Raw genomic sequence first — 13,318 nt, forward strand, 5'->3', positions numbered from 1 at the left:
ATCGGATCGTGCGGGTCGGATCACTAAATGGGCCATTGAGCTCGGGGAATTCGACATTGAGTACTGGCCCAGACAGGCGATCAAAGCACAAGCACTCGCAGACTTTATGGCCGAGTGCACTATACCAGATGAGGTCAAGCCTGAACCTGAGCCACCGCTGGAGCAGACCCCGAGTTTTACATGGGCTCTACATGTCGATGGCTCTTCAAACTCGGGGGGTAGTGGAGCAGGATTTATTCTCACCAGCCCGGAGGGGGTGGTCGCCGAGCAGGCCCTGCGCCTCGAGTTTCCTGCTTCCAATAATATGGCGGAGTATGAAGCGCTCGTCGCCGGGCTTAAGCTAGCCAAAGAGCTAGGAGTGAAGGACTTGAAGGCCTTCAGTGATTCTCAGCTCGTTGTCAACCAAATTGTGGGCGACTTTGAAGCTAGAGACCCGACCATGCAGAAGTATCTCCAGAAGGTACGGGATCTCGCCTCGACCTTGGACTCTTTCCACATTCAACATATTGCCAGGTCGGAGAATCTCAGGGCCGACCAGCTATCAAAGCTGGCGTCCTCTCGCATGAGCGAGCTTCCCAAAGAGGCAGTCCTGGAATATCTCCAAAAGCCCAGCACAGACGAGACCGAGCAGACCCTCTGCACCGAGCTCGAGCCAAGCTGGATGGATGGACTCATCAGCTATCTGCAAGACGAAACCCTCCCTGCTGATGTACGAGAGGCTCGCCGAATCAAGCGCCTCGCCACCCGATACATACTATACGAGGGAAAGCTCTATCGGAAATCCTTCACCTCTCCCCTTCTCAGATGCCTTCGCCCAACGGAAGCTAATTATGCCCTGCGCGAAGTCCACGAAGGAATTTGTGGAAACCATCTGGGAGGACGAGCCTTGGCCCATAAAATTCTGCGCCAAGGGTATTATTGGCCGACACTCCAGAAGGATGCTATGGATTTCGTCAAGAGATGCGACCGGTGCCAAAGGAACGCCAACGTTCAGCGCCGGCCCTCGGCTCTTTTGACTTCTATCAGCTCCCCTTGGCCTTTTGCCCAGTGGGGAATTGACATCCTCGGGCCATTTCCTCTGGCCACCGGGCAAAGGAAGTTCCTGGTCGTCTCCATCGACTACTTCACTAAGTGGGTGGAAGCTGAGCCCCTCGCCCGGATCACCGAGCAGAAGATGCGGAATTTCGTTTGGAAGTCCATCATTTGCAGATTCGGGCTTCCCCGCATCCTTATCTCTGACAACGGTCGCCAGTTCGACAACATCCATTTCAGAGAGTTCTGCTCCGAGCTTGGCATTGACCACCGCTTCACCTCGGTCGCGCATCCTCAGACAAACGGAGAAATCGAGGTAACAAATCGTACTATTTTGCAGGGTCTCAAAACCAGGCTCGACAAATCCAAAGGACAATGGGTCGAAGACCTATACAATGTCCTGTGGGCTTACCGGACTACGTTCCGCGTCCCCACCGGCGAGACTCCCTTCAACCTGACATATGGGACGGAGGCCGTCATTCCACTAGAGATTGGGCTCCCTCTCCAAGAGTCGAGCACCACGATGCTAACTCCAACTCTTCGCAGCTCAGAGGCAACCTCGACTTGATCGAGGAAACAAGGGAGGTCGCCCGAGTGCGTATGGCGAGGTACCAACAAAAGACAGCTCAGTACTACAACGCCAGGGTCAAAGTCAAATCTTTCAGACCAGGGGACCTTGTCCTAAGAAGAGCTGAAACCTCCCGACCAACTGAGCGAGGGAAGCTGGCCCCGAATTGGGAAGGACCATACCGAGTCACACGCATTCGCCGACCCGGAGCTTATCAATTGGAGTCTCTAGATGGGACTCCCATTCCGCGGAGCTGGAGCTCTGAAAATCTCCGCGTGTACCACCAGTAGAACCCTAAGGGGTCCCTCATTATTCAACCATTAAATTTCATTTTATGAATTTCACTCTATAAATTTCATTTTACGGTAAACTGATGGATTGCGAACTTATTCCGAGCTCACCAATTTTCTTGATTATCTCATGGCATCAGGTTTATTCTTCCCTAACCACGGTTGGGATGCCCTGATACCTCGGATGATGGAGTACCTGCGTGGACTCCCTGAAGATGTCCATGAGTTTATGGTGCGCTCTCCATCGACGAGCTCGGCTCGTGCTCCATCGACTATTGAGTAGCGGTCCTCTGACCGGACGAGCTCGGCTCGTGCTCCATCGACTATTGAGTAGCGGTCCTCTGACCGGACGAGCTCGGCTCGTGCTCCATCGATTATTGAGTAGCGGTCCTCTCTGACCGGACGAGCTCGGCTCGTGCTCCATCGACTATTGAGTAGCGGTCTCTGACCGGACGAGCTCGGCTCGTGCTCCATCGATTATTGAGTAGCGGTCCTCTCTGACCGGACGAGCTCGGCTCGTGCTCCATCGACTATTGAGTAGCGGTCCTCTGACCGGACGAGCTCGGCTCGTGCTCCATCGATTATTGAGTAGCGGTCCTCTCTGACCGGACGAGCTCGGCTCGTGCTCCATCGACTATTGAGTAGCGGTCCTCTGACCGGACGAGCTCGGCTCATGCTCCATCGATTGTTGAATAGCGGTCCTCTGACCGGACGAGCTCGGCTCGTGCTCCTACCCCGCCTCGCCGGGATGCCTCGAGACGTCGAGATGCCCCGGTTCATCGGGATGCCCCGATACGTTGGGATGTTGTCTTTATTGGCCAAGCGAGCTCGGCTCATTCTTTACCGGCTTCAGCCAACGAGCTCGGCCCGCTATTCCATTTTTGGATTTCTCTGCCGACGTCCTCGAAGAACGGAGTTCGAGCAGAGAAGCGTCTTCAGTCGCCTCGGCGCAAGGACGCATACGGTACTAGGTACCCATTTATTTAATGTTTTTTACATTATCTATTCTGCTTCTGGATTCCTCTGCCGACGTCCTCGAAGAACGGAGTCCGAGCAGAGAAGCGTCTTCAGTCGCCTCGGCGCAAGGACGCATACGGTACAAGGTACCATTTATTTAATGTTTTTTACATTATCTATTCTGCTTCTGGATTCCTCTGCCGACGTCCTCGAAGAACGGAGTCCGAGCAGAGAAGCGTCTTCAGTCGCCTCGGCGCAAGGACGCATACGGTACAAGGTACCCATTTATTTAATGTTTTTTACATTATCTATTCTGCTTCTGGATTTCTCTGCCGACGTCCTCGAAAGAACGGAGTTCGAGCAGAGAAGCGTCTTCAGTCGCCTCGGCGTAAGGACGCATACGGTACAAGGTACCCATTTATTTAATGTTTTTTGCATTATCTATTCTGCTTCTGGATTTCTCTGCCGACGTCCTCGAAGAACGGAGTTCGAGCAGAGAAGCGTCTTCAGTCGCCTCGGCGCAAGGACGCATACGGTACAAGGTACCCATTTATTTAATGTTTTTTACATTATCTATTCTGCTTCTGGATTCCTCTGCCGACGTCCTCGAAGAACGGAGTCCGAGCAGAGAAGCATCTTCAGTCGCCTCGGCGCAAGGACGCATACGGTACAAGGTACCCATTTATTTAATATTTTTTACATTATCTATTCTGCTTCTGGATTTCTCTGCCGACGTCCTCGAAGAACGGAGTCCGAGCAGAGAAGCGTCTTCAGTCGCCTCGGCGCAAGGACGCATACGGTACAAGGTACCCATTTATTTAATATTTTTTACATTATCTATTCTGCTTCTGGATTTCTCTGCCGACGTCCTCGAAGAAACGGAGTCCGAGCAGAGAAGCGTCCTCAGTCGCCTCGGCGCAAGGATGCATATGGTACAAGGTACCATTTATTTAATAGTTTTTTACATTATCCTATTCTGCTTCTGGATTCCTCTGCCGACGTCCTCGAAGAACGGAGTCCGAGCAGAGAAGCGTCTTCAGTCGCCTCGGCGCAAGGACGCATACGGTACAAGGTACCCATTTATTTAATGTTTTTTTACATTATCTATTCTGCTTCTGGATTTCTCTGCCGACGTCCTCGAAGAACGGAGTCCGAACAGAGAAGCGTCTTCAGTCGCCTCGGCACATGGACGCATACGGTACAAGGTACCCATTTATTTAATATTTTTTACATTATCTATGCGTTGCTATACCATTGGTCGAAGAACCGAGGCAATGGAGCTCGGCAAGCCAAAACTTAAGCTCAGGCCCTAGAGCCCGTATCCTCGGAACCTAAAATAGATCCGAGCAGAGAAACTTAAGCTACAATAGACAAGTTTCCACACATGAATATTCATTTCAAAAAGTCCGGAGGCCTAGTACAAGAGCTCGGACCCGGCCTTAACAAAGTATAGAGGCCGCTCCGGCTTACAAAAAGGAAAAAGAAGATAGGAAAAAGGGGGAAACTACACCAAGGGCTCAGGCCCGGCGACTTCAGGAACAGCTGGCTCTTCTGCGGCCGAGGCCCCCACGGTGGCTTTGGGAGCTGCCTCGGTGACCTCGAGAGCGATCTCGCCTTCAGCTCGACCCTCCTGGTCGGTCCCGCCAGAGGTTGGAACCTCTACCTCCGCCTCCGCTTCTGGGTTTTCGACCCCAGCGCCTGGCTGAAGCAGGCTAAGGTCGAAATCTGGGAGAAGTCGCCGCAACTGATTGCGGAAGTCCTTGAAGCCCTGGATGAGACCATTGACGCCTTCCTCTTCCATCAAGTCGCGAAACTCTTCCGATTCGCGGAAGAGCTTGACGGCGTCCTGGGCCTGCTCCCGGGCCTCCCTCTCTCGAGCCTCGTGGTAGGCGGCTTTCCGCTCCAAAATCTTTATCTCCTTTTCGCGATCCGCGAGCAGAGATTGCACGTCAAGTAGACGGATCTCGAGATCTCGGACCTTTATTCGAGCCTCCCCCACCTCCTGCTCGCGTATAGCGAGCGACGATTCGGCCTCCGTCCGGCGGGCCTCCGCGCACTTCTGACATAGTCAAAGAGTGCGCGCCCTTCTCCTCTTCAAGTTCGGCGACCAGAGTCCGAACCTCGTCTTCGGCCGTCCCTAGCTTCGCTTGAAGCACTTTCTGCTCGGCCTCAGATGCGAGGAACTTTGTTTCGGCCTCCTCGCGCCCCCTTTGATGCCTTCGGGCCCGGTCCCGATAGTCCTGGATGATGTGAATCATCGTCTCGGTCTCGTGGAGGCGCTGCAAGAGGGACATGTAAGAAACAGTTCTAAGCCGAAACACAAATTTGCACAGAGATAAAAGCTGACTTACTCGGATGGAAGAGCAAATAGCGGAGTCCATGAACTCGCCGTAGTTCATGGACCGAATTTTGGCCTGGTCGGCCGGGAGCAGCGCGACCCGAAGAACTTCGCGCGCCACTTGTGCATTATCGAGGGCCGAGTCGCCCTCGAAAACAGCCCATCCAGGAGCGTAAGGCACCCGCTCCTGAGGACCCGAAGAACCCGCCAGACCGGCCTCAGCTGGCCTGGGTGCGGCCGACCCCGTTGCTTCTTGGCTATTCCCCGGCTCAGAGCTGGAAAATTGGGGTCGAGTAGACGGCTGACCGGACCGCTGCGTGGTAGAGGTGGGGCATGCGAGCGCCAGATCTGTTGAGGTCCTCCCTCCCTGGTCAGAATTTGGAGCTTCCCGCCGACCAGGGACTTGCGAAATCGGCACCGGACACGGAAGTGCCATCGTGGCTCCGCCAGAGCCCACGCCCTCTCCCCGACCAGCCTCAGGGCGCACGGGCGAGAAGCGCGCGCCTCAACGGTTGTGGTCGTCGAGGTCTTCGCCGAGGTCTTTGCTTTCTTCCTCGGCTCGGTCGGTTCTCCTGAGAGTTCGGCCGCCCTCTTCTGGAAGCGGGCGTAAAGGACTTCGCTCTTGGTCACCATTTTTGCGATGTCTGCAAAGATAAGCAAAATTAGAACATTAGAACAATAAGAAAATAAGAAGTTGCTGTAACTATCCTTACCCTGAGGACGTGCCGAGCTCAAACCCACGTTCACCAGGGCGTCCTCGCTAATGAGGCCGTTCAGCAAAATCCCGTCCCCAAGGCTGCGGATGGTATCGAAGATCTCCTGCTCACGCGGAGAAAGCTGGGGGAGCCTGTTGATGGATTTAAGTTGGGCCGGCCTCCACCTGGGGTCAAACCCCCAGGACCGTTCAGAACCCAGGAAGAAGAATTTCTCCTTCCAACCATGAATGGATGAGGGGGCACCATGAAAAAGTGGACGACCCACCCGGAGGGCGATGTAGAGCCACTCCCCGTCTCCCGGGTTCGACTTAAAAATAAAAAGTCGCCGGAAGACGTTAACAGAGGTAGGAATCCCCTGTAGTAAACACAGTGATAGGAAACCCATCACTGTCCTCCAAGCGTTTGGAGTGAGTTGCGCCGGGACCAACTGGCATACCGCCAGCAACTCATTCACAAAGCTGTGAAGAGGAAATCGGAGGCCGGCCCAGAGTGACTCCGAGTGCACTCCGATCCGGCCTACCGGAGGATCGGTTACCCGATCCCTTCGCCTGGCGGGTTCCAAATGGAACCCGTGAAGAGGGAAAAACCACTCTTCGGTCATCTCGACCTCCAGGACACTCATGGTGGATACTACTTCGCTAGGCAAAGAACCCATTACAAGAGAGGGAAATCAAAAAGAAGGGGGACCTGGGAAAGATGCCGGAGAAAAGGGACTTCGGTCTGAGGAAGGCTGGGAGAATAGGAAGCTGGAAGCAGAAGGCAATAGAAAGAGGACAGGGGGCCGGGGGAGAGTTTATATAGACCTCCCCAACGGCCCGGATCAGCGAAGAAAGCGCTGCGTCCTGGTTAGGTGATAACACGTGTCGGTCTAAAAGACAGAGCGACGCATTTAATTAGGGCTAGCGCTTCGAACGTCGAAGTGCCCCATCGGACTGCGCAGAAAGGCGTCCGCAATCGAGGATCGTGCGGCCCCATCATGAGCCCACGACGCGAGGACGCTTCGCAAAAGGTGTCCCAATAATGAGGCTCTTCGGAAAAGAAGAGACGCCGCCTATTAAAGGCACCTCGAAGCGTTCGATAACTCAAAACGCGCAGTAAATCGAAATTTTCGGAATTCGTAATGACCCAATTAAAGCTACTTCCCGCGCTCCAGCTGATGGCCAACTGGAGCTCGGAAGTCGGGGGGTAGTGTTGGGGGAAGAACCCCAAGCCATACATTCACGGAGGCGCTCGGCCGAAGAACGCCAGCCGGAAAGTTGCTCGGCCAAAGATCGCCGACCAGAAAGCTGCTCAGCCAAAGGATGCCGACCAGGAAGGCGCTCGACTAGAAGGCGCCGACCAGAGAGCGCGCCAAGAGGTGCCCAACCAAAATAAGCTGCTCGGTTAGAAAGTGCCGACCAAAGACAGCGCCGAGGCGCTCTGCTAGAAGGTGCTCGCCTAAAAGGCGCCGACCAGGAGTACTCAAAGCAGCCCCGCCACAGGGCGCCCCATTGGGCGATCAGCTCGGCTCGGCACCCTTGCCGAGCCGATGCCTTAACCAAATGTTCAACCTCCGCCTAAAGTCCAAGGGACTTGACAACTCCTACGACTTGCGACCTGCCACTATCTCCAAGCCATCAAGGCATATGATCTCCGCAGGCGTTCGGCACGACCTGCCATTAATGCATGAGACTCCCTCAAGTCTCCGATGCACTCAGGCATTTAATGAACACGGCCCAAGACGATCTCCGGATCACTGAACCGTCAGAGCGCATGGCTCTACCTGACCGCCGGTTCATTCGGTAATAAATGCACTTACCATCCACAGACCCCAGGCCCGCTACGGCCGGCGGTTCAACCACTCCAACAGGTCCGATCGACCGTGACAACTCCCTGGTTCCGGTCTGATTCGGCCCTGATCTCCACTATGCCATAAATGGGCCAAATCGTGCCCAATTATCACAGACAGGGACAAATCCCCCGGTTACCTCCCAGGTAACGTAACCCCTCCTATAAAAGGGAAGCTGGGAGAACCAAGGGGGGGAGAACAAACAAAAAAACGGAAACAGATCCCCGGGACTGAATCCGCCGGGAAGCACAGACACAATTGAGGACATCATCCTCTTCGTCTTCTTTATCTTATCCAAATGTTCTTGCTGTCTTCTCCATATACTCTCTTCCCTGCTCTCTTCACATACTTGCCCCCTCTGACTTAGGCATCGGAAGGCCGGCGCCGGGGAGCCCGGCCACCGGTTTTCCTTGCAGGACTTGCACACCCCCCCGCAGCGGAGGACGCAGCCGGCCGGCGCACCGCCGTCCGCCCCCTGTAGCAGCGGAGCTCCTCCTTCCCCGGCTTCGCGGCGGCCCCCGGGTCCAATTTCCAGCAACAGGTAGATTGAAGGGATCCTACAACTATAAATAGAGATGACCAATAATTATAAAAGGCATTTTGAGTTGAATTAAATTTCTAGTTTTTTTCATTATTCTATGAGTTGAGTTTATTATTCTTGTTGCTTTCTTCCTCCTATTTTGCTATTCTATTACTAGAAAGATCTTCTTCCTATTTGAAAAGGGATTTTTATGTGCACTATCTTGGCATCAAATCAATTTTGATTCATTCATTGTGTTCTACATCAATATTAGAAGCCATAGTCTTACAACATGGCTATATGCTCTGTTCTGGCCATGAGGCAATTTTTTTCCTTTACGATAATCACCACACTATGACCTACTAAAAGACTTATACGAGGGAGATGCAGACTTTGGAGTTATTTGGTCCTCCTTTGAGCATTATGATACTCCTAACTTTTCTCTCTTCTTTGGAACTCAGACTTTGCATCTCAACCTGTTTCATGAGAGAGAAGATTATTCAAGAGCTACACCTTAGAGGATCGAATCATTTCGGATAGGATAAGCCGTAACCTTTGTCAAAGAAAAGTATTATTGGCCTTAGTTGTGGCATGATGTGATCTAGGTCACGTATTGTTATGCTTCTTTGCCTATCACTATAGCTTCATGAATTGAAGTGAGCATATTCTTAGTTTTTAGCTTACCTAGAACACCATGGGTTTAAGCCCATATATGTAACCGGAAAAGTTTGCCCAAATGGCTCACTTTATCTTCTGCTTGAAGATGCTGAATGCTTCATATATATGTGATGAATCTATACTTCGAAGAGTCGAGCCATTATAAAAAGCTATCTTGAGTTGAATTAACTTTCTAATTATCTATCTATTATTTTGTAAGTTAAGTTTATTATTCATGTTGCTTTTTTCCTTCTATCTTGATACTTCATTGTTGGGTACATCTTTTTCTGCTTTAAAGAGAGATCATCTTGTGCACTACCACATAATCAAGATGAACATAAATATGACCATAACTAGCATGTCTTATTTCTAATATATAGGTCAAACATATGAAATCTTGCCTATCTTTCTATCATCTACATCTAAATGTTGTGGCTATGTTCTGCATAGATTCTCGAGAAACTTTTATTGGCATCATCTTGAGCAGCTCCCTCTTTGGAGACCTTCAGGCACCAATTTTGGTTGCATTCACTTTAGGGGCTTAATTGGAGAAAATCTTAGGCATTCTTTAGTACACTATTCCCATTTTCAATTCAATAATCTCAAAATAGTATAAAGAATATGTTATTCACTTTCTTATACCTAGATACTTAACGCACTTCCCTCTATGTCTCACTGTAAAACAACTATATATTATCACAAGTATTTGATAGGTCAGAAGCTTGTAAGACTACTTGATGGCCTAAAGCAATGTTGGTGGCACATCCTACCTTAAGATGTATGTATTGCGTAGTATGTGTTTATGACTACTCATCTGTTTCACATCTCAGGCATCACAAAGATAAGACTGCCATTGACACTCTTGTTGGATGATCAAATAGTTTCCCATTAACAAATGGATTTCATAGTCCTCTTTAAAGTGTTCCCTTCTCCAAATAGTTGTCCTTTTAGAGAGATAGAGAGAGAGAGAGAGAGAGAGAGAGAGAGAGAGAGAGAGCTGGTAGGCACGATCTACCAACTCATTACCTGAATTATTTTAGATTTAGCCAACCAACTAGGACCCATGTATCTATCATAGATGCTGCACCAATCCGACCAAGAGAGAGAAAAAGGACACACCTTCTATAAAATTCTACCTTGTAATTACTATCATAGATACGATCGTGAGATGGTGAAAACAGAGACTGCAAATAGGAAGTTACTGTTCTTAGATCCCCTATCTATCAACCAATCAACCTTACCCATGCGGTAAACTTGGGACTCTCTCTCATCATTGTATCAGCTCCCTTTTTCTATATTTGCTTCCTCTCTCCGCAATTTTCTACAACTACCTCTTGCATCCCTTTTCTCCCTTTTTCTCCCTGCCTCCCTGTCATCCCATTCCCTGTCTTCCATTTTAGCTGGCTTGTCCTCTGGGCTTTGTGGAAGGGCAAAGGAAGCCCAGCAATATAAATGAAGTACTAAAGTATGGAAGAAGTGGTGGTGGAAGGATAGGAGAAGAAAAGAGGGGCTTCCCTTTTGGTGCATTCTTCTATTGTTGTTAGTCGATCCATTTAGAAAGCTCCAAAAAGGCAAGCAAACAAGAGCAATGGCATTCCAAGGGACGCAGACGAAATGCACGGCTTGCAGCAAGACGGTCTACCTGGTGGATAAGCTCACCGCCGACAACCGAATCTACCACAAGGCCTGTTTTAGATGCCACCACTGCAAGGGAACCTTGAAGGTACCTTTGCACACCCCCCCTTCTCTCTGTATCTATCTCTTAGATCTCTTGACAGATAACTGTCATGGCATTGTTTTTTTTTTTTTTTTTTTTTTTCTGGTGGCAATTGTATGATCTCTTTGAAGTTTTGGATGCTATTATCCCCATTTGATCCAATGATATCTGAATATTTTTTTTGGCTACCTACATTTCTAGCTGCAGTCCCTGTTCAAGTATGGATTCATTAAGACAGCTCTGTTCTTTCTTTTCTTTCTTTCTCTCTCTTTTTTTTATAGAAGAAAACCTGTTCTATGTTGTAACTGAAAATGTCTCTTTTTTCTCCTCTATTTCTGGTAGAAATATGAGGCTCTGAAGAAAAATATGGTGACAATAATTTGATACTTCTAACCTTGGATCCATCTCATTTGAAGGATTACCTCCAATTGATATGTTTTTCTAATCTATATCTTTATTGATATTCCTTTTGGGCTTTGGCTTGTTTAACATTTACTCCACCAAGTTCATCTATATGCTGTTGGGGAACTAATGTCTCATAGTTTTCCTCTAAGTTGTGAAGTCTAGTTTTCTGTAGCAAACCTTTTTCCATGTACACTTATTTCACTAGAGATGGTACGGATGAATATAATGCTATCAATCATCCACAAAAGATTAGAACATTCAAATTGTTCATCAGATTCAATAGCTCAGCCAAGAGAGGTCAAACTGAGAGGAAATCATAGAGCAAGACCGAACATCACAGAGAAAAAGAAGATGCATGTCAAGAGCACTCAATTCCTAATAAGAGTACTTCAGATCTATTTTGGCTTTTATAAGTTTCAACAGAGAAATGCTTGCATGTGGACTTCATTGACAAAGAATTGCTACAACATGCACCTGCTAAGATGCATAACCAAAAATGTATGAATAGTCGCATGCATTTGATTTAAACAAACTATGGAGCAAGAACCTGTATGTGCTGCCGGCTTTTATGTATTCTTCACTGACAGTTTCTTTTTGCAGCTGGGAAATTATAATTCGTTCGAGGGAGTCCTCTATTGCAGGCCTCACTTTGATCAGCTCTTCAAGAGGACTGGCAGCCTGGACAAAAGCTTTGAAGGTTATCAATGTTCCACTCATTCCCTCCAACATACTCCTTTCAATTCTGATACTCAAAATTGTCTTCAATTACCTTCTCAGGGACCCCAAAGGTTGTCAAGCCAGAAAAACCTGTTGATACTGAGGTACAGTAATCAGTCTGAAGACATTTGCAAGGTTCATGCATTTATAAATATCAGATATCCATTTCAGAAAACATAAATATCAGATATCTTCTGTCCGAAAAGACCCATACAACAACAACTACAAGACCTGAAGATAGTCCTTCCAGACCCCTTCATGCTTCTCTTAATGTTTTGGTGATTTGTGGGAAGCAATGTTGAGTCACCTTTGAGCTGAAAAAATTTCTTGACCTATCCCTAAATCTAGATTGAAGAAGTACCTGCAAGTACCTTATAAAATGTTCGTTTTTTTTTTGTTTTCCTTTGAACATATATTCTCCATATTAATCTTTTGGGTGCTGCTAATCTTAATCTTGGACTTACACTGAACAGAAACCAACAGCCAACAGAGTTTCAAGTTCATTTGCAGGAACCAGAGAGAAGTGTGTTGGATGCATGAAGACAGTATATCCTATTGAGAGGGTAACAGCTTTCATTCTAATCAATACTGCTTCCTCTACGCTGGGACATCTGTCCACACACTTGCACATATTCCTTAATGCATATCTGATCTTCTCATGCCACCATTGATGCACTACTAATGGAGTATTGAGTTGAAGAATCTATGTTGTATATCGTGATTTAAATTACAAAATACCTAGAACAATCAATTGGTTTGGTAACTCGCAAGCATGAAATGGATCAAACCATTTCACATACTTCAATACTTTACATTCCTCGAAATACTTACACTCTACCTTTCAACATTGTATTGCAGGTTACGGTTAATGGGACCGCATATCACAAGAGCTGCTTCAAATGCACTCATGGAGGATGCGTGATTAGCCCTTCAAATTACATTGCTCATGAGGGAAGGCTCTACTGCAAGCACCACCACATTCAACTGTTTAAGGAGAAGGGGAACTACAGCCAGCTCGAAACTGACCAAGACAAGATGGGGAATGAGGCACCAGCCAGCGCAGGAGAATTGGTGTCGTAATTCATGAAGACAGATGCAGCTATCCTATTTCTCTTTCCTGCATGTTTCTTCATCCCGTGAGGAGCTGTGATTCGCTGAAATTTCAATGTATGGACCATTAAAATTGTTCGGTTGTGTTTTCATTGGGACTGTGCATGATGTTTGCTGGTTTTGAAAGAGCTCTGGACTGAATTAGTATCTGCTTGTAATGCTTCTTACTAGGTTCTCATGGAATTTCGATACAGTTCTTTTCGGATCTGTGCTTGAGTGTGGTTCAGATATAATGTATAATTTCTAGAAACTGGAGGTACTTGAAGCTTAAGTTTTTATTTGATCGCTCATATTGATAGTAGGTAATTAAAGGAGAACACTGAAGCTGGGAAAATGGCAAATGTTTAGTCATTACTAGAAATATCAGAGAACTCCCTTGTTAGATATGCCTTCATAAGAGCTTGAACAAAGTGTCCGTTTTCGAATTATTTGAAATTGTTTTAGAGGATCCAATTATTACCAC

At 48.2% G+C, this 13,318-nt stretch overlaps 2 protein-coding genes across 2 annotated transcripts; one reads left to right on the forward strand and one right to left on the reverse strand.

Moving 5' to 3' along the window:
• Nucleotides 1-4,351: 4,351 nt before the first annotated feature.
• Nucleotides 4,352-5,669, reverse strand: LOC120106048. The gene is made up of 3 exons (XM_039118894.1): nt 5,199-5,669; nt 4,905-5,126; nt 4,352-4,615 (listed from the first exon to the last, which is right to left on the reverse strand). Exons 1-3 carry the CDS (start codon nt 5,619-5,621, stop codon nt 4,352-4,354), a joined length of 909 nt encoding a protein of 302 aa, XP_038974822.1. The 5' UTR covers nt 5,622-5,669.
• A 4,513-nt stretch (nt 5,670-10,182) lies between these two features.
• Nucleotides 10,183-13,133, forward strand: LOC103722768 (LIM domain-containing protein WLIM1). The gene is made up of 5 exons (XM_008813444.4): nt 10,183-10,629; nt 11,629-11,725; nt 11,806-11,849; nt 12,219-12,308; nt 12,604-13,133. The coding sequence occupies exons 1-5, from the start codon at nt 10,495-10,497 to the stop codon at nt 12,823-12,825; spliced, it is 588 nt and encodes a 195-aa protein (XP_008811666.1). The 5' UTR covers nt 10,183-10,494; the 3' UTR covers nt 12,826-13,133.
• The last annotated feature ends 185 nt before the right edge of the window (nt 13,134-13,318 follow it).

Source organism: Phoenix dactylifera, unplaced genomic scaffold (assembly GCF_009389715.1).
Source record: "Phoenix dactylifera cultivar Barhee BC4 unplaced genomic scaffold, palm_55x_up_171113_PBpolish2nd_filt_p 000438F, whole genome shotgun sequence".
Taxonomy (NCBI): domain Eukaryota; kingdom Viridiplantae; phylum Streptophyta; class Magnoliopsida; order Arecales; family Arecaceae; genus Phoenix; species Phoenix dactylifera.